Raw genomic sequence first — 27100 nt, forward strand, 5'->3', positions numbered from 1 at the left:
GAAAAGTTAGTACCTTATTGAAAAGTCAGAGTGAAGATACATCAAGTCCAGGTAGAAAGCTGTTTCCTTAATGTAATCCTCAATTTATGTAGAAGAAATGTTTAAGTACATGCCTTCTAAACATCTTTTTTACTGTCTTCCTAAAACATGCATTATCCATTCCTATAATTAGGACTAAGTTTTTTTTTTTAACTGTGCAAAATCTAATTATGGTAGGATAATTTCGGCTCCTTAGTTTCCTTCCTCTGTCCTCTTCCAAATAATACTCTGATAAAGATGCTCAGTTTAAATTCTTCCCCTTAGCCCTTCAGATTTCAGTGGATTAGCCTAGTCCATACTATTTGCTACTTTGATCATTTACTGGAGACTCAGCTTAGGTCATTAAGTATCACTATTATTTATCTTTTAAGATGTGATCTATTTTCCTGAGTAGATTATAAACTCTAACATACTGTAAGTGACAATGGGGTGCTTCAGTCTTCTCTGGCATGTATTTAAGAAATATAAATGAAGGTCATCTTGTTTGGCTATCCAATTTTCATTAATTCATTACATCTAGTCTAGAACCAGCTTTAAAGTCACGTGTACTCTGAATTACCATTCTGATTAATCATGTATGCCTCAGGCCAAATAAACATTGATTGAGAAAAAATCATTGTAGCTTATCAAATATATCCTTCCATTGGAAAAATAGCATCTGAAACAAATTTTGTACTTTTAGTACTTATAGAAATGACTATAGGCGGCTAATAAAAAATATAGCCTGAAAGTACAACTATAAACAAATGTTTGGAGGATACTAACATGAAAAGTAGACTTGGAAATATGGAAAATTCTTGATCCATTTAAGTAATATTTTGAGCCAGGTCATTTTTCATCCTGAGCAATATTGAAAGAGTATTATTTTATTGCCAATTCACCAAAACTACTGAATTGCTTTATGATGTTTATTCTAATATTTTCAAACACCATATTCTCTACTATATTCTCAAAATAAGACACAGATTAAAAAAAAAGTAAACCAATTTTCAACAAATGATGGACACATCCTGATTTCTTGCTGGTTGGGCTTATCTCCAGCACTTGTTGTAAATATGAAAATGTCCTGTTGGCAGCACACCTCCCCACATTTGCTTTCTGGTGTAAACATAATATGTAAATAGAAATCAGTTTGAATAAAGGCTGAAAAACTAATACACCTCAGTTTGAGTTTTTTAACAGGATGAAACAATACAGATAATATAATCTATGACACTAAATCACTGCAATGCTTTGCCATTCTATTATTGACTTACTTTAAAAACTAATAATTCATCAATAATGACATTATTTCTTTGGTGTCTTATTTGGTGATCTGTGGGAAGCATTTCTATCAGGTACCAATGAAGTCAAGAGTGGTTCGAAACTTAGATTCTAGTTGAAAAATTTCAAGGAGATATTGAGATCAATGAATAAAAGCATCTTTTATCTTCTTTTCAACATGAATAGCCACGCACTTAGCTCTAATGAAGGGAACAGCCATTAGTTAGATAGAGAGAGTCTAAGTTTTGCTCAAGTATGAACCTAGCCTCAACCCATAGGTTGTCAAGCCAAGAACTATGAGGCCATGGAGTGGCAGCTGTGAGAAGCTGGGGTTATGTACCATAAGGTTGCCTTCAAGTAGATGAGTACCTTGGCAACAGGGCTCTTAAGTTTGATTAGAAAGCTGCTGAGGAAATTGTAAATATGTCTAATATAACATATGCTTTTGCATCTAAAATTCAATCCTCAAATGCTTAAGAGGGCAAACAGGTAACTTGTGAAGAAACAAGTTTGACAAAAAGATCTGAAAAATTGTAACATCAAGTATGGAAACATAATTTTCAGTTCAAGTTTTATTAAAAAATCTGTGAGGATTTCAACACAGGGTTCCCAGATACTTAAATCTTTATTATATCCCAGGAAATATTTTGTCTAAAATTCTCTACATTAAGATTTTGGCATAAAAGTTACTTTTAAAAAACCCAGCAATCCCACTCCTGGGCATATACACTGAGGAAACCAGAACCAAAAGAGACACGTGCACCCCAGTGTTCATCGCAGCACTGTTTATAATAGCCAGGACATGGAAGCAACCTAGATGCCCATCAGCAGACGAATGGATAAGGAAGCTGTGGGACATATACACCATGGAATATTACTCAGCCATTAAAAAGAATTCATTTGAATCAGTTCTAATGAGATGGATGAAACTGGAGCCCATTATACAGAGTGAAGTAAGCCAGAAAGATAAACACCAATACAGTATACTAATGCATATATATGGAATTTAGAAAGATGGTAACGATAACCCTATATGCAAAACAGAAAAAGAGACACAGATGTACAGAACAGACTTGTGGACTCTGTGGGAGAAGGCGAGGGTGGGATGTTCAGAGAGAACAGCATCGAAACATGTATATTATCTAGGGTGAAACAGATCACCAGCCCAGGTTGGATGCATGAGACAAGTGCTCGGGCCTGGTGCACTGGGAAGACCCAGAGGGATCGGGTGGAGAGGGAGGTGGGACGGGGGACCGGGATGGGGAATACATGTAAATCCATGGCTAATTCATTTCAATGTATGACAAAAACTACTGTAATGATGTAAAGTAATTAGCCTCCAACTAATAAAAATAAATGGAAAAAAAAGAAAATGAAGGAACCATTGCACAAGCAGCAACATGGATGCTTCTCAAGTATATTATGATGAATAAAAGAATTAGAACTTAAAAAGACAAAAAATAAATAAAAATAAAAAACACCATGTGAGATAAGGCAAATATCTCTTAAAGCTGAATTTAGCTCTCTGATTTTCACTATGCAACCTCTGGTTTTTATTTCATTTGTATTCCTGCTTACAATGAGACTTTCTTTGGTTGTTTAAACATGTGCTCCATTCTGACAGTAAGGAACAATTATGTTTAAAAATGGTCTTTTTTCAAGTTGCTGAAGGATCCCATTTACCAGATAAAACCGTTTCTAGCTTACGTGAAAGAAAAGGAGGGTGAGAAAGAAAGAAAGGGGAGGAGGAAGAAAGGAAGGAAGGAAAAAAGACATGTGATTACTACATAGTGAAGTCCCTTGATAAGGCATGGGGCTCAAAAGAGCACTCAAGAAGACATAAAGGCACTTTTGAGTGACAAACAGCAGCAATATATATGTGCTCATAAATAAAACCTACAAACACACCTATTCAGAATTCCTCAGTTAAAAAAAACAACAGTCTCCAAATGTCCCCAAGGGTTAAATTTTGATCAAAGGACTTTACATAAAATTATAATTTCATGAACATTCCTCCTAACAAATAGACTTAAAGGTCCTTAGGAAAATAAACTGTCATTTGTTATAAACAATTAATATAAATCTCACCAAGTAGTTCTGAGCCAACTTGCCGGGTTTACTAAATTGAGTTGACTCCCTTCTCTCGTCTCTTCTTCCCTCCTTCCTCCTCGCCACCTTCCCGGTACCTTTCCTTCACTTGTTTTTTTTTTTTAAATTTTTATTAGTTGGAGGCTAATTACTTTACATCATGTCTCTTTGTTTGCTTTCCTTCTCCTTCCTTCCTCCTCCCACTCCCTTTCCTTTTCTCTCCCTCCTTTCCCACCTCCCCTCCCCCCTTCCCTCCCTTTCAATCCTTTGATGTTTCTTCTAGAATGGAATACACACGTAGTTATACATTCTTGGTTCTAAAGTTTAAATCTGCTACACATAAATTATCAATTTGCTCATTTGATTGTTTTGTTCATGCTCTTTACAAACATACCAATTTAAGTGTGTACCAAATATTTTCCTTATCTTATTCAGGAAATATAATATAGAAAAGATTAAAGAAAGGGAGTTAGCTTTACTTTTAACTCTTGAAGAGGCTTATTAACTGATATAAAGTATCTCTTTAAAGGTTGCACAGCAAATTTTCTAATACCTATCATGCTTTCATGAAATATTTTAAAATCACAATATCCATATACCAGCGATCTCCCATCCATCCTGCCAAAAATGTCTTTACTTTCAAATTAGGCTTCTGCATGCTTTAATCGATTACCAAGGTAAGGGGGAAAAAATCACTCTTTCTTTCTAAAAAAAAAAATCTCTTTCTAAAACTTATTATAACAATATTTCCTAAACTGGATTTTCCCCATACACTTCTCTTTTAGGAAGTATACATCTGTGTTTCACTTTTAAAGAATTCATCGCCCAAATAAGCTTGAAGAATACGCCATAACAAATATATCTTTTGTGTAAATATACATTATACATTAGCAAAATAAAAGGCTGCTATCTCTCCAATGAAGGATAAAGTTTAAAAATGTCTTAAATGATTAAATTTGTTTTATTGAAGAATTTTTTCCTTCCTATCTGTTAATGTTCCCATCAATTATTTTGTTTTAATCTCAATTTGAAAAGCACTGCCTTCAATAACAGTAATTATTACTGCTACTACATCAACTCTCTCTGTCAAAAATAAGCTGTTTCTTGTTAGATTTTAGCTTTGAATTTACACATCACAGGACTACTGATCAAGTCACATATTTTTTTGTCTGTTCTTTTTCATCTCTTCATATGCTTTATGAAGCATCAGCTCGTAAGAATCCACATCACAATACTTACTTTAAGACATGTTTTCACAGCTGGCTTTTAAATCCCTTTACAAAATACATTTGAGGGACAATAATTATGAGTTATTTAAATCTATCTATATCAAAACTGATGAAACCAATTCTGGGGGAAAATACACTGTCCTTATTTTTCCTAATAGAACCCAGATCCTTTAAATATTTTGTTAAAGTTATAAGAGGCTGGCTAGGTATTTCTGTTTCTCATAATAACAAATCCCCACTGTCCACTTCCTAAAGGACTTTAGTATCCTTTGTTTTATATTTCATAGTTATTCAACTCATCATAATGATATTATGAGCTTGTATTACAGAGAATTGGGTAACATCCTGGTATTTGTTCTCTTTGGGTCTGGGAAGATATTTGTGCAGAATAGACTACTCATAATTTTAGGTTTCCTCTAGCATAGCATGTCATTTCTCCAAGATACTGTGCACTTTCTGAAGTACAGTAACTTACACATCGTATGGGTATGTGACTATACTATATTCACTAAGTATATATAATTTCAATGATTTGACTCAAAGAGTTTCAATAATTCCTTAATTATTCATCTTCTTTGAAGGTGATTAATCTGATAAATATTTCTAAGACACATACCCAAATACTTGAAGTGCTTTAAATAATGACTTAAAACATCAGGCTATCTGTCAGTTATAGGTAATCAACCATCCATTATTCATCTTTTTTCATCCAGCATCTAGCACAGTACCTGTCACAAAGTAAGCATTTAACAATGCTTTTTGAATGAAACATTGAATCAATTATAAAAATCCATTATGATATAGTCAAAATATGTTAAGGTATAACTTCTGATATTGACATCTTCTCAGTTTTTTATTAAATTCAGTAGAACACATAGAGTTCATAAACATATGAGTTTCACACTTTTAGTGTTGACCATCTAGGATAAGTTAGGATGATAAACAAGTTCATACATCTTTATGCCATCCTTACATTTATATCAGCTGTCAGAGGCGTCCCTTGTCAGTGCCTTAATAAGTAAAAGAACTGTTAGTATAAAAGATCTGAGGCTATCTGCTGGAACCATCAACTTTCATTCTTAAATTACAGTGCTGCTGGCAATGTCAGATTTTATGAAATTACTCCCTGCTTCCCATGCTGAAATGAGAGTTGGGTGCCCTAAATGCACAACATATTTTGGGTGCTTTTAGACCTTTATCTCTTTTTACCATTATTTCCATGATAAAATCTTCCAATAATATTGGAACTAGACCACATTTTCTTAGAGCCTTTTTTCTCAGCAAAAGATGGGTTTTATTATCTCTTAGGACACTGCCTCTCTCATATTTGTTTTTAAGAAATGTTAAGTTAAATTTTATATTTATATTTCAGATTCAATTTTACATTGCTATTCTCCCTTTTTATGCTGTATTCAGTCAACAGTGCTGTTATACAATACCATAGCATCACTGTTCTTTTCTTCTGTAGAACTTGTCTCAGTTTGTAACTAAAAATAATTTCTCTGACTATTTGTTTAATGTTTATTTATAGTAACAGGCTATAAATTTCATAAAGATGGGGGTTATTTCTGCCAGGTAGAATACCTGGCAAACTCATTTGTGCAAGAGTGTGTGCTTAGCTGCTTCAGTCATGTCTGAATCTTTGCAGCCCTGTGGACCATAGCCCACCAGGCTCCTCTGTCCATGGGATTCTCCAGGCAAGAATGCTGGAGTGGGTTGCCATGCCCTCCTCCAGGGGATGTTCCAGATCCAAAGATTGAACCTGCATCTCTTGTGTCTCGTGCTTTGGGAGGTGGGTTCTTTACCACTAACACCACCTGGGAAGACCAAATATAATATTTACATGCATGAATGAAATATGAATCACTTAACAACTGGTCATGCATATCTCAACTTTACCTTCAGTTATTTCTTATGAACCTAAACTATCTATCTTTAATCTATATGCAATAATTATAATACACTTATTTCAAATGAAGTATTTAGCAACTAAACACTCCATGGGACCCATGTCAGATTTCCTGTTAGATAAAAGCTAAACTAGTGTAAAGTTACAGTCATCACTCTTTGTATTTTCTTTGGAAGGTATTCTATCAAAAATTCTCAATTTGATACGTGTATAAAGAACTCACAAGTGATCATCATAAAAATTAAAGGAGATTAATCTCATCTTGAAAACAAATTATTAGCTCATAACATTTAATCACAGAACAGTAAATGAGTGCTAAAGGTGATCATTTCTCCATGATAACTTGTGATCTTTCCACACTGGAAATCTATGAACATCATTTTCTTGCTTAAACATTTTTAGTGGCGCTCTAAAGCTATTGAACTAGTTTCCCTGGTGGCTTAGTGGTAAAGAATCCACCTGTCAATGCAGGAGATGCAGATTCAATCCCTGGGTTGGGAAGATCCCCTGGAGAAGGAAATGGCAACCCACACCAGTATTATTGCCTGGGAAACCCCATGGACAGAAGAGCCTGGTGGGCTACAGACCTTGGCATGGCAAAAGAGATATCACCTAGTGACCAAAACAAAACAATAAATCTATAGAATATAAGCTAAATTCCTAATGATGTCATAAAATCCCTTTCTTCAACATATCACAGACTTCTCAGACTGTATACTAACACGCCATTAGTTCAAACTATGAAGTTCTATTTCTCTGGAGAGCCCTGTTTTCATACTTTCTCCAGTTTTCTGGTTGAACATCCTCACAACCAGAAAATCTGCTCCTCATCTTTCCCTAACTTTGTACACTTCTCCTTGGCTGTCACAGAGGTATGCAGAATCCTTCTTCTTTGGAGTCATAGCACATAGCAGATACCCTAGCACAACATTTGGTACGTAGTATTCTAATGCTTTGCTATGTATCTTTTCCTATTGAATAATGATATGAGGGCTTCCATGATGGCTCAGATTGTAAAGAATTTGCCTGCCATGTGTGAGACCCAGGTCTGAGAGTCATGTATGAATCTTTTTTTTTTTTACTATTAATTATTACATGTACAAACACAGGTGATAGATTCTAATCATTACATATACATAGGTGCTAGCTAGGCATATAGGGATGAACAATGTAACATGAATCCTGCCCCCATTGAGTTTTTACTGTAACACAAAACACATGTATTGAATAACTTTGCAACTATAAGGATGACTATAATGAACACCATATTATAGAAACACATGACAGAAGGAACTATGTTAGTCTGCTGACTTCGTATGCAAAAAGGGATGAATTACTTTGAAGAATTTAGGGACAACTCTTCTTTCTCTTTGGCTGCCTTTTACCTATATTTCCTCTATTTCCTTTCTTTATGAATTCCTGGTTTAGAAAGGTATATATGAAAAAGGCAAATAATAATGAGAGCACCCCCAAACTCACTCTATTTATTTTTCTAGATACAGAGAACTAAGTTCAAGATATTGGGTTCATGATGAAATGGAGACAAATATAAACACTTCTGTCAATGTAGAAATGTGTATATACTACCAAGGACCATCAAATATATATATAAATTTAAGATAAAATTTTAAAAAGTAATTAAGCTAAATACCTATATTCAAATTCTATAACTGGCTTGAATTGGATAGAGGTTTTTTTTTTTTTTTCCTCTGTTGTAGACCTCAAAATTCAAAGTGTTAAGACCTCTATAGAAAAGGATTCTACTTAAAGGAAGATTTATAGAATCCTCAGGAGAATATTTAAGTATCTAAGATCACAAAAGGAGATGAGTATATGAGGCACACAAAATGTATCAATGCATGTGCATGCTGTCTCTCAGTCATGTTCAACTAGTTGTGATGCTGTGGACTGCCATCAACCAGGCTGTTCTGTCCATGGAATTTTCCAGGCAAGAACACTGGAGTGGGTTGCCATTTTCTACTCCAAAATGTATCAATAAAAACCTTCAAATTAAAAAAAAAAAACCCTTCAAATTGAAGAGTAGATATTATATCCAGTTGCCTTTTATTACTATCCTGAATGTTCTTTGACTTGTGTGAACAAAGAATATGAAAGGCAAATGCTATCAGCACATAATGAAAAAGTAAACTATTATCGCTTGTTCTGACCTATTTCATACATGTTAGTTAAAAGTGACTGGTGAAGTAGATTTGTAGTCACATTGCTACATATTAAATCATGGAACTCTGACACAAAATATGAAAACAGGAATAATTTCATTCTAGAAACCTTGCCTTCCTAACAGTTTTTCATCTGCATGATAATCATTTGAATAGCGGCAAGAGTGAAAATGTCAGGAATACTTTCCTCACTATGATGTTTTTGTTTCAAGTTCAATATTAAACTTTGATGAATGAATTATAATAGCTGGACAATTTTAAATAAAATCATCATCCTATTTAATCTTCAAGAAAAGGATTCTACTTTTCTTGAAGAACCCCAGAACTGGGAGAGAATAACTTTTTCAGGAGAGTAAAATACCTGTCATTTAGCAATGGGTCCCCAAGCTTTGTGGTACCAGGGACCTGTTTTGTGGAAGACAATTTTTCCATGGACTGGGGCATGGGGGATAGTTTTGGGATGACTCAAGCACATTATACTTATTGTGTACTTTATTCTATTATTATTACATCACTTCCACCTCAGATCATCCTACATTAGCTCCTGGAGGTTGCAGACCCTAGCTCTAAGGGAGAGCTCAAGTCAGTTTTTCAATTTTGCCAACTTTTGGTTCTCACCAACCTCTACCACTCTGAATCCCTGCATTAAATAACAGACTACTAGTTTATGTTCAATATTGCATTCCCCCATTTAATGTTTAATTTGTTTTCCTATATAAATTTATATCTAAATTTTTTAAGTCTAACTCCTTAAGAAAAGGGATGATCTATATTTATATTTTATGTTCAGAATTTTACAGATCCAAACTGGTTGAAGAGTGATAAAATTTCTTATAGATTGACAAAATTAGAAGGAAACAAACATATTTTCAGAGGTAATCCTCTCTGAATACAACCCGATTCTGTTTAATAAATACTCAGGAACTGTTAAGAAAAGAAAAAAAAAATATGCTGCTCATTTAGATAATGTCCTATAATAGAAATTTTTTTTAATAGAATAGATGGACTTCCCTCACAGTTCAGTTGTTTAAGAATCTGCCTGCAATGCAGGAGGCCTGGGTTTGATTCCTGGATCGGGAAGACACCCTGGAGAAGGAAATGGCAGTCCACTCCAGTATTCTTGCCTGGGAAATCCCATGGACAGAGGAGCCTGGTGGGCTACAGTCCACGGGGTCACAAGAGTTGGACATGACTTAGTGACTAAACCATAGAATAGACATTGATCACGTTCCTCTGAATGATGGTTACTTAATCTACAATGTACTGATTGGTTGATGCTAAAACCCTGGCTAGGTTCCAAAGGGAATGATTTTTAACTGCTTAGGAATCACTTCAGTTTAGTCAATCAGTTGTGCCCAACTCTTTGTGACCCCATGGACCATAGCTCGTCAGGCCTCCCTGTCCATTACCAACTCCCAGAGTTTACTCAAATTCATGTCCATTGAGTCGCTGATGCCATCCAACCATCTCATTCTCTGCTGTCCCCTTCTCCTCCTGACTTCAATCTTACCCAGCACCAGTGTCTTTTCAAATGAGTCAGTTCATCACATCAGGTGGCCAAAGTATTGGAGTTTCAGCTTCAGCATTAGTCCTTCCAATGAATATTCAGGACTGATTTCCTTTAGGCTGGACTGGTTGGATCTCCTTGCAGTCCAAGGGACTCTCAAGAGTCTTCTCCAACACCACAGTTCAAAAGCACCAATTCTTTGGTGCTCAGCTTTCTTCACAGTCCAACTCTCACATCCACATATGACCACTGGAAAAACCATAGTCTTGACTAGATGGACCTTTGTTGGCAAAGTAATGTCTTTGCTTTTTAATATGCTGTCTAGGTTGGTCATAACTTTTCTTCCAAGGAACAAGCATCTTTTAATTTCATGGCTGCAGTCACCATTTACAGTGATATTAAGCTCCCAAAATAAAGTCTGTCACTGTTTCCATTGTTTCCCCATCTATTTGCCATGAAGTGATGAATCAGATGCCATGATCTTAGTTTTCTGAATGTTGAATATTAAGCCATTTTTTTTCACTCTCCACTTTCACTTTCATCAAGAGGCTCTTTAGTTGTTCTTCATTTTAAGCCATAAGCATGATGTCATCTGCATACTGAGATTATTGATATTTCTCCCAGCAATCTTGATTCCAGCTTGTGATTCATCAAGCCCAGCTTTTCTCATGATGTACTCTGCATGTAAGTTAAATAAGCAGGATGACAATATACAGCCTTGACGTACTCCTTTTCCTATTTGGAAACTGTTTGTTCCATGTCCAGTTCTAACTGTTGCTTTCTGACCTGCATACAGATTTCAGAAGAGGCAGGTCATATGTGGTCTGCTATTCCCACATCTTTAAGAATTTTCCAGAGTTTTTTGTGATCCACACATTCAAAGTCTTTGGCATAGTCAATAAAGCAGAAATAGATTTTTTTTTTTTTTTTTGAATTCTCTTGCTTTTTCAATGATCCAATGGATGTTGGCAATTTGATCACTGGTTCCTCTGCCTTTTCTACATCCAGCTTAACCATCTGGAAGTTCACTCCTCTGACTTTTCTACATCCAGCTTGACCATCTGGAAGTTCATTATTCACGTACTGTTAAAGCCTGGCTTGGAGAATTTTGAGCATGACTTTACTAGCGTGTGAGATGAAAGCAATTGTGTGGTAATTTAAGCAATCTTTGGCATTGCCTTTCTTTGGGATTGGATTGAAAACTGTCCTTTTCCAGTCCTGTGGCCACTGCTGAGTTTTCCAAATTTGCTTGGCATATTGCATGCAGCACTTTTACAGCATCCCCTTTGGGGATTTGAAATAGCTCTACTGAAATTCCATCACCCCCACTAGCTTTGCTCATAGTGATGCTACCTAAGGCCCACTTGACTTCACATTCCAGGATTCTGGTTCTAGGTGAGTGATCACACTATCATGGTTATCTGGGTCATGAAGATTTTTTTAATATAGTTCCTCAGTGTATTCTTGCCACTTCTTCTTAATATCTTCTGCTTCTGTTAGATCCATACCATTTCTGTCCTTTATTGTGCCCATCTTTGCATGAAATGTTCCCTTGGTATCTTTAATTTTCTTGAAGAGATCTCTAGTCTTTCCCATTCTATTGTTTTCCTTCTATTTCTTTGCATTGATCACTGAGAAAGGCTTTCTCATCTCTCTGTGCTATTCTTTGGAACTCTGCATTCAAATGGATATATCTTTTCTTTTTCAACAACACAAGAGAAGACTCTATACATGGACATCAGCAGATGGTCAATACCAAAATCAGATTGGTTATATTCTTAGCAGCCAATGATGGAGAAGCTCTATACAGTCAGCAAAAACAAGACCAGGAGCTGAATGTGGCTAAGATCATGAACTCCTTATCGCCAAATTCAGACTTAAATTGAAGAAAGTAAGGGAAACCAATAGACCATACAGGTTATGACCTAAATCAAATCCCTTATGATTATACAGTGTAAGTGAGAAATAGATACAAGGGATTAATCTGATAGAGTATCTGAAGAACTATGGACGGAGGTTCGTGACCTTGTACAGGAGGCAGGGATCAAGACCATCCCTAAGAAAAAGAAATGCAAAAAGGCAAAATGGTTGTCTGAGGAAGCCCTACAATTGTTTAGGAATAGACAATACTAACAACCCATGTTACCTGCAATACATTCAATATATTCTAAAATATAAATAATAGAGAGCAAAAAGTGTAAAGTACAAATAACTTAAAAACCACAAATACATAATTTTACTTATCATAAAACATTTCTTCAGGACAGTTTTTAGAATTATTTGTCATGCCTATGTTCTAGTCCAAATACTTAAATTTAATACATTTAATCCTAATCCAATAATTTAAACATGATTCTACCCATGTTGAGTCTCAGAAAGGCTTAGTAACTTCAACTATGACTCCTAGGACACTTAGGTGGAACTAAGATTTGTATATAAGTCACCTGTCTACAATGGCCACATATTACAGAAAATACGGTAGGGCAACATGCACGGCACTCATCTTTGGAATTTAGTGCTTATACATTTTACTTCTGTGCTTTGACTTTTTTTTTTTCCCCTAATACCAGTGATTCGTTGATCTTACTTAGTCATGCTAACCAAAGGATAACATCTGGCAGAGTCAATCAGGCTAACTAATCTATAATGTAATTTGAATCCACGGCCTTAGAGTAATCACCACAAGGCACCAACAAAATAAATTCATCACGGTCTAATGTTTGCATATAAAATCTATCGGGACAAACTCTATTTTCATGAGAATTATCCATGTATTTATTGCTTAGGTACCATGTGGTCAACATATACAATATTAATGAAGGCTGTTCACATTGGTACTCACAATTCATCAAATTTTCTCTGGAAATTTCCTAGATTCTAGCTTTCAGAGTCTGTTGATGATGTCTGTGAAGTACGCATAGCTTACTGAGACTCAACTGTTTTCAGTGACATGAAATCTAGACTTTAGTAAATATGCCAGGAAAATACAGGTGTATTTTGGCTTTGTTTGTTTGTTTGTTTGTTTAATTTAGGCTCTGAAAATTATTAGATCTCGATTGAGACTTGCAAAATCACTCCACCAACATTAAAATTATGCTGCTTGTGCAATGAAAAAATAGAATGCATTTTAATGGAAGGTTTGACCTGCAGAAAGATGAATAATTTGCATCAATTTTTGTGCATTATGTTCAACAAATGAAGACAAATGTATTCATTCATTTTAGTAAAGCTGAAGAACTAAAGACCAGCGATTTTATGCATCTATAATGATGAATATTACAGTACTTATTATATGATGAATTGGGAATTCTCGAATTGGATGGTGAGCAAAACAGGGGGAAAACATGCTTCTCATACTGATTTCTATTTTTATAAACATGGGCATCTGCCTTAAACAAACAGCATGCCTCTTTTTAGTACTGATCCCAATCTCTCGCTTTGTCAAATAACAAGAAATAAAGAAGCAGTGAAATCTCATGCATTTAACATTAGAAAATACAAGAAAGAAATTTCACATTGTACACATGTCAAAGTGATATCCTTCTACCATAAAGAGTCCATGATACAACCTATTGCAACTTTAGGCTGATTATGTGGAAGGACATTATAATGAGATAAAAGTAACAAGAATTACTAATAGGGCTATAGCTATTTTATATTTGTTAATATAAAATATGTTAGAAAATAGTTTATAAAGGTAATATTAAATTCCAATTGTAATGTAAGAATGTATCTTATTTATAATTACATATAAAAGAAATAGCTATATAATAGAAATAAGATGCAAATAATCTTGTGTAAATATAATAGAAATAAAATGTAGATAAATTTACATAGAAAGTTTAATAGAAATATAATGTATATAACAATTTTGTGTCTGATAAAATTGTCTTTAAATTTAACCTTAGTATTAAAGACATATATAAAAAATAAAAAACATTTATAAAGACAGTATCTTTGCATTCATCTTTACTTTGTCTCTACATTGCCTATTATGTTCTTCACATATTTCAGTAGTTTTCTATGATATGAGTAATTTAATGTGGATTTAGTTCACAGAAATAATTATACATTGACTATTTAAACTTACTATTGATGTAACCTCACAAGTAAAGTGGGGTTACTTTACTTGTAAAGATTTACTAAAGATTTACTAAACTTGTAAAGATTATAGACAATTTTAGCATCGTGGATGATAGGCACATAAACAGTATTTCCTGCATCCCCTTTTCAGTTGATTTGTATTTCCCATATGTTATTTACTGGTGGAGGCACCAATAAACGAATGAAGTGTACCACTAGCTTACTGTTAAAAATAGATACAGTTTTAATGGGACCCTACAGACACTTTACAATATTTCTACCAAACTGAACAAAGCAAAGCAAAATAACACCAACTGGCTCTAATGGATTTCTCTAAATTGCTGCTTTCCTACTAGCTCACAACTGCTGAGTCTGTCTGGTCTTCAAAGTGCACTATGTACTCAAAATTCCAAAGACAGAAGCCAAGAAGGCTTTTAGTATGGGTGGGCAGAAGGGAGGCAAGGCAGATGAAAATGCCATTAAGTAGAAATGCTCCCCATTCAACGAAACAGATTATAACCTATGCTGAATTAACAAGCAAGACTGCCACCTCTCTCACACAGTATTCCTTAATGAAAACTGCTGTGATTTGTTTTTTGCTTACCCCCCCATCCAGTTTTTGTTGTTTTAATTTGGATGGATGAAAAGGAATTTCAGTTAACTTATTATAAGAACACCAAAACTTCAAAAATCTACCATACCATAAATATCACATTAAAATAGCACCACTGCATTCTGGAAAACTATGAGAGGGATTTAATGTCACCATGAGCTTAATTAAGCCAGCTTATGCTTATTTAGCATTTACCTTGGAATCATTGTTGATTGCTCCACTAAGGTATTTTGTGTAAACAGAACTTCCCTAATTAAATAGCTTCTATCTGAGTCATTCAGTGAGCCCACAACAGGCTCTGGGCAGTAATCATCACACTCAGAGTGATGAATGGTCACAGCAGGCCCCTAGATGAATCACAGGAGGCCTAGCAGGCTCAAAGAACACATGGACTTTAGGGGAAAAAACGGAAAATACGCATGAGTTTTGAAATATTTCTCAATACTCAGTCCAGAAGAGACAGTATTTCTGTTTAACCTCCTGCACTTAACCACACATGCTTCTACGACAGTAATTAAAAATCCAAGTAACAGTAAAAGCGAGGCAAAGGGAGTTCTTCTTGATCACATTTATAATATTAATAAAAATAGAACTTTCATTTCAGTTTATGACTCCTGCAGCTATAAACTCAATATCCTGAGGAATGTCTGATATCGATCTAAATTTCAGGAACAGTCTGCATTGCATTGCTTTGAATAGAGTCATCTCCTTAACTTTTGCTGGGAAAAGAAATTCAAATAATCTTTTATTTTTCACACCTAAAAACACTATTTTTTAAAATTTATTCCTTATAATTAAACAAAATTTTAAAATTAAGTAAATACAACAAGTTATCAAAAAATCATCACTATTCTTGAACAGGATTATATAAAAGGGAAATGCTAATTAATGAGTTGAGATATTCAGGTTATGATGTTGGTTGAAAGTTTATGGTATGTCAGAATCTCATTCAAGTACTAGAGTTGCATGTCATTTCATTTATTAATGACTTAAGTAATAATTCATGGAGTTATATTTTTGGCAGAGCTATGACATAAAAAATCATAAATTACTGCCTGAATTTTTTTTCCTCAGAAGCATTTGAGGGGTTAAAGTAAAATGCCACTTTCTAGATTATACTACTTTGATAAATTTATATGAGTTAGTAAGACTCATAATGTATTGGAGACTCAAAATCATTTAATTTTGTGCTATGTGTGAATGAATAAAATGAGACTTACTAAGTTATGAATTTAATATTATCAAGTCAAACAGAAGAAAACCAGCTATCTGAACAAGAGAAACAAAAGGTATATTGTAATACCTGCAGGTGACGGATTTGAATATTTATTCCTTTAAATGTATTTATATTATTCAGAATTAGGCTAAAAATAAAGTGTATGTTAAATGTTTTAAATAACTTTTGTAATAAAGAGATATTTTAATAAATTTAAAGTCAATATTATTTGACAGTGAAAACAAAAATGTGGTGAAATGTTCTTCCTAGTCTATAATTTTGCTACTTCAAAGTATTATAGATATTTTGAATTTGCATTAATATATACTGATAATTTTATATTAAAATTCCAAGGATCTCCCTGTAAAATAAATTTATCATATGCTAGCTTCTATTTTTTAAAAATTCATTCTATTTAAAACACTAATATATTACATTATTACCCCACAATAACTACAAACTACAAAAATGATTCCACATAGATATATAATCTAACTTGATTTCTATGTTTCTTGTGCAAGTGACCTTGAAAATATCAATGACTATTTTTTTGCAATAACTAAGATTTTTCAGAAGGGCAAAAGTTGATCTGATCAACTGAGTTGAATAGATAAAAGAAAAAAAAAAAGCTACATCCTAAGGCTTATAGCATAATTTGTTTTGTTCTCTCATCTTATCTATAAGGTTAGAATGAGAAGAAATAGAAATTCCAAATGTTGTGTATTTTTCTTAATTTAAAAAGTTACATTAAAAGTAAAGTATGTATATGTTATTATTTTAAATTATTTTATATTTTCCTTATAAGTCAATATCTTACAATAAATGCTGTCAAGGGTAGGAATAAAAAAGTTGCTCTTCGTATAGTTCCCATAAACTATAACAGGAGCTTCCCTAGAACATATTCAACTATTATTTTTCCTTTTTAAAATAGCTTTCACATATGAAATATCCCAGTGAGTTTTTGAGAATTATATACTATTTTGATTAATTGGGTTACCCTTGTGGCTCATGAGAAACGCTGGGCTGGAAGAAGCACAGGCTGGAATCAAGATTGCCGGGAGAAATATCAATAACCTCAGATATGCAGAAGACACCACTCTTATGGCAGAAAGTGAAGAACTAAAGAGCCTCTTGATGAAAGTGAAAGAGGAGAGTGAAAAAGTTGGCTTAAAGCTCAACATTCAGAAAACTAAGATCATGGCATCTGGTCCCATCACTTCATGGCAAATAGATGGGGAAACAGTGGAAACAGTGTCAGACTTCTATTTTTTTTTGGGTTCCAAAATCACTGCAGATGGTTATTGCAGCCATGAAATTAAAAGACCCTTACTCCTGGGAAGGAAAGTTATGACCAACCTAGATAGCATGTTGAAAAGCAGACATTACTTTGCCAACAAAGGTCCATCTGGTCAAGGTTATGGTTTTTCCAGTGGTCATGTATGGATGTGAGAGTTGGACTGTGAAGAAAGCTGAGCACCAAAAAATTGATGCTTTTGAATTGTGGTGTTGGAGAAGACTCTTTAGAGTCCCTTGGACTGCAAGGAGATCAAACCAGTCCATCCTAAAGATCAGTCCTGGGTGTTCACTGGAGGGACTGATGTTGAAGCTGAAACTCCAATACTTTGGCCACCTCATGTGAAGAGTTGACTCATTGGAAAAGACCCTGATGCTGGGATGGAATGGGGGCAGGAGGAGAAGGGGACAACAGAGGATGAGATGGCTGGATGGCATCACCAACTTGATGGACATGAGTTTGGGTAAACTCCAGGAGTTGGTGATGGACAGGGAGGCCTGGCGTGCTGCAATTGATGGGGTCACAAAGAGTCAGACACGACTGAGCGACTGAACTGAACTGAACTGTGGCTCAGCTGGTAAAGAATCCACCTGCAGTGTGGGAGACCTCAATTCGATCCCTGTGTTGGGAAGATTTCCTGGAGAAGGGAAATGCTACCCACTCCAGTATTCTGGCCTAAAGAAATCCATGGACAGTCTATGGGGTTGTAAAGAGTCAGACATGACTGAGTAACTTTCACTCACTTTGATTGATTTGTAGCAAGCATTTCCTCAAAGCAAAACAATATGATAGAGACAGTCTTGGTACACTGATACATTGTATTTACAACTCAAACAAGCAAGTAAACAAAAAAACTCTCGAGCTTCAGGTTTTATATTAAATATAAGTCAAATGTCTTTATTCTAAATATTTGAAATTATGAGTGTTATTATGTAACTAACATTCATGAAAAATATCTGTGCTATACTCCAAAGAGAAGCAAGTTAACAGGATGGCCTCCAACAGTTAGAGTTACCTGAGGCACCTGTATGGTGATGAGGACAGGAACCAAAATGAGACACCCCGGGCCCCATACTCCAAAGAGGGTGTCCCCAGTGGCTCAGTCTTAAAGACTCCGCCTGCAGTGCAGGAGATGTGGCTGAATTCCTGGGTCGGGAAGATAACCTGGAAGAGGGCATGGCAACCCACTCCAGTATTCTTGCCTGGAAAATTCCATGGACAGAGGAGCCTAGTGAGCTACAGTCCATAGGGTCACAAACAGTTGGAGCCGACAGAGGGGATTTAGCATGCATACTCCAAAATCCTTATATATCCTCCCAAAATCTTATTTAATTCTCACTACCATGAATCACTCTTGTTCAATGAGGTCATAACATTGAATAATGTAAGATGCTACACTGATCATTAGCTCCAAAAATTATTTGTTTTCTCTGTTTATAAATCTTGCTGCACCATCATATTTTTAGATGTAGAGTTCATTTGCTCAACAAATAATTGAAAGTCCATGGAGTGCAGGCACTAATCTTGTATGGGCTTACAACAACTAAAAGGCCAAAATCTCTGTCCTCCTCCACATAATGTAAACCAAAGAGGAAGGTATGGATATACAGGAATCTCACTCCTTTCAGAAACAAAATGAATTTATTTTCTTCAGTTCTTTCCAAATGAAACTGTGAAGCAATAGGAACCTATCAATCACTGCTTCCATTCTTCATACGTGTTTAAGGAGTCTGATTTTTAAAATTTGTTCTAAGACATCAGCAAACCATATTGCTTCACATAATAGTTTCCTGCCCATTTAAACTCTAGGAATCTGTCAAGCATATTATCTGAAACACCATATTTAACATTAAATAGACCTTAGGTTTTCCTAGTCTAACTCTCTAATTTTACTAATTAAAAAAGAAATTTAGAAAATATAAATTTCATGTCACTTGTCCAAGATTACAATAAATGATAAGACTAAAATAAGTCTCCTTTCTAACATATGCTAAAGAACTGCCAGAGGTTCTTGCAAGAGACTTGGGTTCAATCCCTGGGTCCGGAAGATCCCCTAGAGGAGGGAATGGCTACCTGCTCTAGTATTCTTACCTGGAGAATCCCATGGACAAAGGAGCGGAAGGCTATACTCCATGGTATGGCCAGGAGTCAGACATGACTGAGTGACTAATATTTTCACTTTCACTAAGCTTGACAATTTATCAAAGTTGCTCATCATAAACTACAAATAAATGGTACATGAATGCATGAAACTGTTGAATTCTTTAGGGAATTCTTACAGAGGGAAAGAAGCATATGGGATCTAACTAGGGAGCATGCTAGAATTTGAACACATGATCAACACAAAACTACCATAATAAACTCAATCCTTATTGATAATATAAGTTAAAGCATTTTGAAAAGATATGTTCCTTAAGCTTATTATAACTAGGATAACTCAATCATCTTTATATGTTAGAATTAATTATATATAGTTTGGCACAATAATGGCAAAGCTTTGGATAGTCTGTTCCCAGTGTGAGCAGTAAAGGAGGTTCATTTTGTGCAGAGAATTTTAAAACAACAATAGCAACAACTATCACCACACACTGGCAAGTCAAAACATGTCAAAAATAAAACATTCCTCCCTGGAAAATATCTTTTGTTCACCGAGTTCTAAACATTTAGTATTGAGTTTTAACAACCCAACTCTTATTGAACTTTGAATTAGCAAATATTTATTTTTTATTCTTTAATAAACATTGCACTCCACTTGGAAACTAAATTGGAAAACCCTCGTTATACAGCTTAAAAGTGAAAGTGAGTCTCTCAGTCCTGTCCAACTCTTTGTGACCCCATGGACTGTACTGTCCATGGAATTCTCCAGGCCGGAATACTGGAGTGAGTGGACTTCCCTTCTCCAGGGGATCTTCCCGACTCAGAGATCAAACCTAGGTCTCCCACATGCAGGCAGATTCTTTCTAGTTTGTTTTGTTTTGCTTTCTTCATTTCAACAGTGACTGTGGAATCACTGTTTTTAGTCTACCATATAAATGCTGGAATATACAATGCTACAGGAGTGAATATCTCAAAATTCTCTCTGAGCCAGTTCAAACTATTTTCAGCTATAATGAATTTGAATAAACTTTACCAAATATGAAAGAGTTTGAATTTTTTGAAGTTATTATGGTGGAAAATTTTGGACTTCCTAGACTTTTGAAAGTTGTTAGAAATGATCCCAAAGAAACAAAGATATGGATAGTATTGCAATTTCTGAATTTATCATGAAATGGGATTTTTTATGAATCTGCGCCTCACTTTCTAATTATAGTATACATGTTTGTTGATTTGAAAGAAACTTTTCAAAATTAAAAGCAATAAAATTATGAATGAGGATACATTGAGAAATATGGCTATGCCATTTTTAAATACAGTTACATGAAAATCAATTTTGACCCAGTTGTTGAAAAATTTGCAGAAGTTTCAAAACTATTATAGTGTCATTATTCACTATTGTTTTTCAAGCACTCAGTCTCTGGTATTTTGTTTCAGCAGCCCAAGTGGACTAGCATATGCACATTCTTTTTCTCACTACTTCTGTTGTGGTATCTCCTTAATTGTGACTCTGAGCCCTGTGCCTCCTTCTTATATGGACTCTTTCAATTACATTGGACCCACTCGGTTAATCCAGGAAAATTTCCCCATTTTAAGATCCTTAACTTAATCACATCTGCAAAGTCCTTTTTAGCAATAAAGGTAACATATTCACATGTTTGGGGGATTAAGCTAGGGACATTTGGGGGGAGCCATTTTTATGCCCACAGCATGTATGTATGTATGTACTCTAATATCATGTATTTATCATTCATTAACTTATCCTATAAATATATACATATTCATATATTATACATAAATATTAAGCTCAATAAATGTAAATTTTCATTGTCTTTTCTGGCAATTATTATTATTTCATTCCATGATTATTATTGAAACTAATTTTGTCATATAGAAGAAAGAATGTTAAATACAATCAATCCTAGTGTAAATTATTCTAGGTATTTTACTGGTAAATCATCTGCTAGTCCTCTTAAATAAAATATATACTTCTCTTAAATAAAATGATTATTCACAGTAACCATTTGCAGCTCATTCTTTTAGTCAACAAAATCAAATACTATATTCATATACCTCCACTCTGAAAAAATTAAGTTCAAAAAACTTTATTTTATTCATCAAACTTTTTTTTTATGTGTAAGATTAAAGAGAAGGTCCTTTACGGGAGGTGTTGTGCATTTTTTCAACTCTGATATAGTAAAAATGTCTACTGACCATTTTAATAGAAATCATGTTTTCTTTTGTTACTTATTCCTTTAGAAGCAGATGTCCAACTATTTTCCTGTTTTTATATAGTCACAGAATATAGTAAGATACATTTGTTTGAAGCAAAATTCCGAATGGCATATGGAGGCACTGTTTTTTCTCCCTTCTCACGGCAACTAGGATTAATGAGCAAAGAAGAAGTGGCTGACAGGAAACCTACCCATGGGGGTGCCGACGCCATAACCTTTGGAGTCTATGAGGCCGCCAATCTGCGTAAGGTTACAGTTCCGCTGGGTGACAAACTCGATGGTGGTTGACTCCATTAGGAAAGCATAATCAGAGGTGAGGACTCTCTGGATTCCTTCTTCATTACTTTTGACGAGCACAGACTGCCTCCTGCTGCTCATAAAGGCCCACATTTTGTCATATGTGGAGATTTTTGATTTCTGGGGAAAAACAGGATACATAAGAAAGATATTCCTTAGTTTCCAGGTGAACCTACAATATTTTGATGACATTGACCATATTTACTTTGCTCATAATACTGCATCATTGTATTATTAGTAACAGTGATACTAAACAACAACAACAACAACAAATCAATATCTGTGAAGAAACATTTCTCAGAGCATTTCTTCATCGTATTTCCAGGCAGGGAGCAGATTTATTTCGCAAATATATAAAAAATGCCCTAAGATTCAAAAGTTCACAACTAATAAATCACAGGAGGCAATAAAAAAGAGAGAATAAAATAGACTAATAAGGAGGGATTTTTGTGTTTGTAACTCACATGAGTATCTCATGTGTATAATTTTATCTTTCAACATTACTATAACATCATATTTGGAAAATGCAGACACTGGACACCGATCGACACTATAAAAGTGTAAGAGATTTTTTTTCCCCCTGAATTCAGTTGTTGACTATAAGACAGATGTTACATTATCCCCCAAGGATACATATAAATATAAGTTGAAGAGACGAGAGGAATTTGTTACAAATAAGGATGTTACAAGTAAGATGACCACATTTCTGCTGAGACACAATCTGGACACCATAGAACTTCTTTTAACCTGCCTCAGGACAACAGGAAATCAATCATCCAGGTCTTACTAACTAAGGATTCCTGGACCAAGAAAATAGAAGAGTTTTTATATCCAGCTGGAAATTCTCAGTAGGGCTTCAGTACGACTTATTGCTAAAGGAAAGGAATGGGTTTTGTTCAGAAGGCACTGGTAAAACATAAACAGGGAAAAGGTTAGCATCTGCTCACAGAAAGCTCATTTGTGAAAACCTTATCTTAGTTTCATTCTTATACCAACACAAAACATAATATTCCAATTATAAACACAAGGAGGATTTTTACCTCACTGGTTGTTCTGCCATAAAACATTGAAATTGTTTTCCAATAAATAGGTACACAGTCTTTTGCAGTTTAAGCATGTATTTAGTCCTACACGTGCCAGGACATAAATGTGATATTATCCCTTCCCTAAAAGTTAGTACAGAATAATATTTTGAAAAATTATGGCACTATTTCAATGATAAAATGGGAAGAAAAAAAATAATTTGGAGGTGGGGAAATACCTAATGGTGTTTAGGTAATATATTAGGAAATACCTAATATGTGCTTTATAAAAACAAGTATAGCTTTAGAGCTAAGAAGCAATAAAAATGTAAACCTTTGCTCTCCAATGAACATTAAAACATGCTGAAAGGCCAGTCCTTGAAAGAAGGCAGCTAGAGCTCCCAGAATGAGATTGGCATGATAACAAATTTGGGCAGCTATGGTGGAATGTCGTTGTTTTTAAGGAAAATAGTCAAATGTTTGGAGTAGAAATGGGAAATGAAAGGAATAGTTAAGACTATGGTGATATTCTTACTGGAATAATTATGACCAATAGTGAGATTTTGCAAAGATACATTATGCTATCCAAATTAGGAATATAATGAGGCTAGCTATAACAAGTTCATTTCCTTTCAAAGGTGAAAAAATGTTTTCTCCTAATGATTTAGATTAAGTGAGGTCAAAATACAAAATAAAATCAAAATCAGAGCTCACCTTCATATTAAAGAGATTTTATATAAAAATTAAAATTGGACATAGTTTTTGATTTAGTGAATCTGTGACTGATAATAAACACAATCCCATGAATGTAATACTAAAAATTCATATAATCAAAACTGCATGTTCACTACTTGACAATTTAAAATGTAACATCTTTGTTGTTGTTTAGTCAATAAGTTGTGTCTGACTCTTTTGCCATCCCATAGACCTGCCAGGCTAGAGTGTATACATATATACATTCTTTTTTAGATTCTTTTTCCATACACGCCATTGCAAAATATTGAGTTCTCTGTGCTATACAACAGGTCTTTTTTAATAACTTCCTATATTCCATTTTTACTTAAATATCTCTTAATATACTTCTGGTTTTCTTGAATCTATTGTCTATGACTTTTGCACAGCTTCAATCATCTTTCCTGTCTATAGAAAATAAACCTATTTCTAGTATTCTTATATGGGATAAAGGATTTGATAGAAAAGTTACCCAAATTGTTTTGTTTCTCATAATAGACATCCAAATATTTCAGTTTAGAAATATTGACTATCTACTGCTCACTCACACTTTATATGACTTGCTTGCTAGTTCGGTTCATTCTTTGACTACAATTTCCAACTGAGCACACTCATCTATCAGTTATGGCTATAAAACACAACACTGTGTAGCCAGATATGGGAGATAAGATTAAAGTCTTTGTAGATTGCACATATGTATGTGTGTGGTACGTGATGCCTTTAAATTCAAACTATTTCTATAGAAAGTTAAAATACAAAACTAGTCTTTAGGGTCACCAGGAAATTTTATTACTTTTATCATTTTCAGTAGTGAAGATAGTACAGTCATCACTAGTTCAAAAACAAAAGGCTTGAACAACATGAATTTTACTGAAACACTTAAATTTAAAGCACCTAAGATGGCTTATAAAGTACATGATGAAAGTATCTGAACAAAACACTTATGCTGAATATGAAGCTAACCATGTACTTTTCTCTATAAATATGGCCACACATGAATAATTGATAACCTATACTTAACTAATGTATAGATAAACTCTGAATAATGTAGGTCTGAGTCAGAATGATCACTAATTCTTTATCTCTTGTTAAAAATATATGTTCTGATGCAAGCTACTTAATCTCTTTTTAATTTTAGTTTACATGGTAGTCAAATATGTACCAAACTTCTAAGGTTTTTGTGAGGATTAAATAAGACATTACATGTAAAAACACTATGCAGTAGTGAGACATTTATGTTACTCTGTTTGTTAAAAAGAGAGCATAATACTATCAATTGCTCGTGTTTTATTTTTCTTAAAAAACACTAAGTACCCTGGCAAAGATGGAAGGTTGAATATCATCTTTGAACACATATTCTCTCCTATGGCATGAAACTGCAAGGCAAAGAAAATCAGATAAAGTGCAGCAGAAATAAAATTTTGGAAGGAGGAATGCAGACAGATGAATTGCAATTTAGCTAACCAACCTTTAGGGCTGCCTTCTCCCCTGCAAAAGTTTCTGGGATTAGCATTTCTATATCCCTCTCAAAGCCAGAATGATCAAAGGTCTAACAAAAGTAGAATTTATTTAAAAACTGTCTTAAAAACAACTATCTCTGAGCAACTTTGTGACTGCTCCATCCCACCCAAGCAAAGGGCTAGAGGTTTTATTCTGTGGGAACTAAACAAGAGAACACTGGATGAGTTGATCTAGGCGAGCCACCCTGAAACCAGAAGGAACACATTGGACTCTATAAACAGTGTTGAGATCAGTCAGCCCTCTACCTGTCTTTGATCTTTGAATTCCTCCAGGAAGATATTTTTAAGCAAAATTGAACCTCTCTAAAGAGATAGTAATAATATTAATAAAACAATAACAACATAAAAGGTAATAATAGCAGTTAACACACATATAGAGTTCAGCATGTGCCAAACATTATTATAAATTATTTGTACATAATAAATCATTTAAGTCTTGTAAGATTTCTATTAGGTGGTAGATATTTTTGTCTCCATTCTAAAATTAGAAAATGAAAACAGAGCAGTTAATAGTTCACCTGAATTCATGTGGCTTCCTCCTGGCCAAAGGAGTGAAACATGGGTAAATAGGCTACCAGTTCATAGTCTTAATTATTGTACTATAACAACTACACCTAAAGGCGCATATCATGGATTTACAAAAAATGAACCACTAAATCACCCTAAAGTGAAGCTCATGGTTTTTCATCCTTAACTAAGCACCTATAGCTTGCCGTGAGTTTCTAACATAAACGATAAAGAACAAAATAAATCAAATGGCATTAATATCCTTAGCAAGGTAAAAGATATTGCATAAATTCAAAGAAAAATTCTAAATGGACTTTGTTGAAAGAAAACGTATTCAAAGATCAGATACATATTAAAAATCTGATATAAAAAATGGAATCCTCAAGTGAAATGTAGAATAAAAGAGGATTTTAAAACAGTGCAATTGACCTTTAATTTTTATATATATATATATATATATATATATTAAATACATATGGAATTGTGCTACTACTCTAACATGTAAGGAGGAAATAAGGAGACTCAGCTCGTTTTATTTCTAGTAATATAGAGAACTGTTGAATACTTTCAAAGTAAAAAAGACCATAGAATCTCTAAAGTTAAAAATAGTATATGAAAGCTTTACAAGTTAAATATTAAGAGGAAGTACTCATTTAAGGTCAGTAAGCAGGTAACTGAAAACAAAAGTAATAAATATTTGTATATGGTCTGAACGTTTATGTTCACTTATTTAGAAACAAGGAAATATCAAGTTGCCATGTGAACTAAAGCTCATAGGTGGAAGATGGGGCATGTTAAAAGACTGACCTTTATGTTATGTCCTCTCAGTCTTCTCTTAGACTAAGGTTAGCTTCATTCCATAAAGTAGCTGGTGATCATTGCCAAGATAAAATCAGGGATGGAGAATAAGCTGCTGAACCAAATGTAAACAGTCTTTGAAGGTCCTCTAGCAACAGTGACATAGAAAAGTGAGGACCTACACAGCACCAGAAAAGACTAAGGAATTGGAATGTAGGTTGGCACCACTGAAGCCCAATTTATTAGGAAGGACATTCTAGAATAGTGTATTATTTAAGAGAAACATGAAAAGTGAAAGCCAGGTATTAAACTAAGCATGAAATATTATAAATTTTTTGTAAGGTAAGAATTAAGATAATGGCAAATTAGATATACAAGAGAAGTTATACAGATAGAGTGTAGTCAAGTTAAAAAATGAATTAGTGAAAAAAAATTAAACGTAAGAATATCTCGTTCCACTCCTTTACTTCACAGG

General features: G+C 34.3%; 1 protein-coding gene across 7 annotated transcripts in view; it reads right to left on the reverse strand.

Moving 5' to 3' along the window:
* The window catches only part of GRIK2 (glutamate ionotropic receptor kainate type subunit 2), a 732075-nt gene that overhangs the window by 19008 nt on the left and 685967 nt on the right, over nucleotides 1–27100 (reverse strand). For all 7 annotated transcript variants that reach the window (XM_070450050.1, XM_070450048.1, XM_070450049.1 and 4 more), the window contains one exon: nucleotides 21941–22166. In XM_070450050.1, coding sequence (XP_070306151.1) covers nucleotides 21941–22166 — 226 coding nt within the window. The remainder of the gene's footprint in view (nucleotides 1–21940; nucleotides 22167–27100) is intronic.

Source organism: Odocoileus virginianus, chromosome 19, assembly GCF_023699985.2.
Source record: "Odocoileus virginianus isolate 20LAN1187 ecotype Illinois chromosome 19, Ovbor_1.2, whole genome shotgun sequence".
Lineage (NCBI taxonomy): Eukaryota > Metazoa > Chordata > Mammalia > Artiodactyla > Cervidae > Odocoileus > Odocoileus virginianus.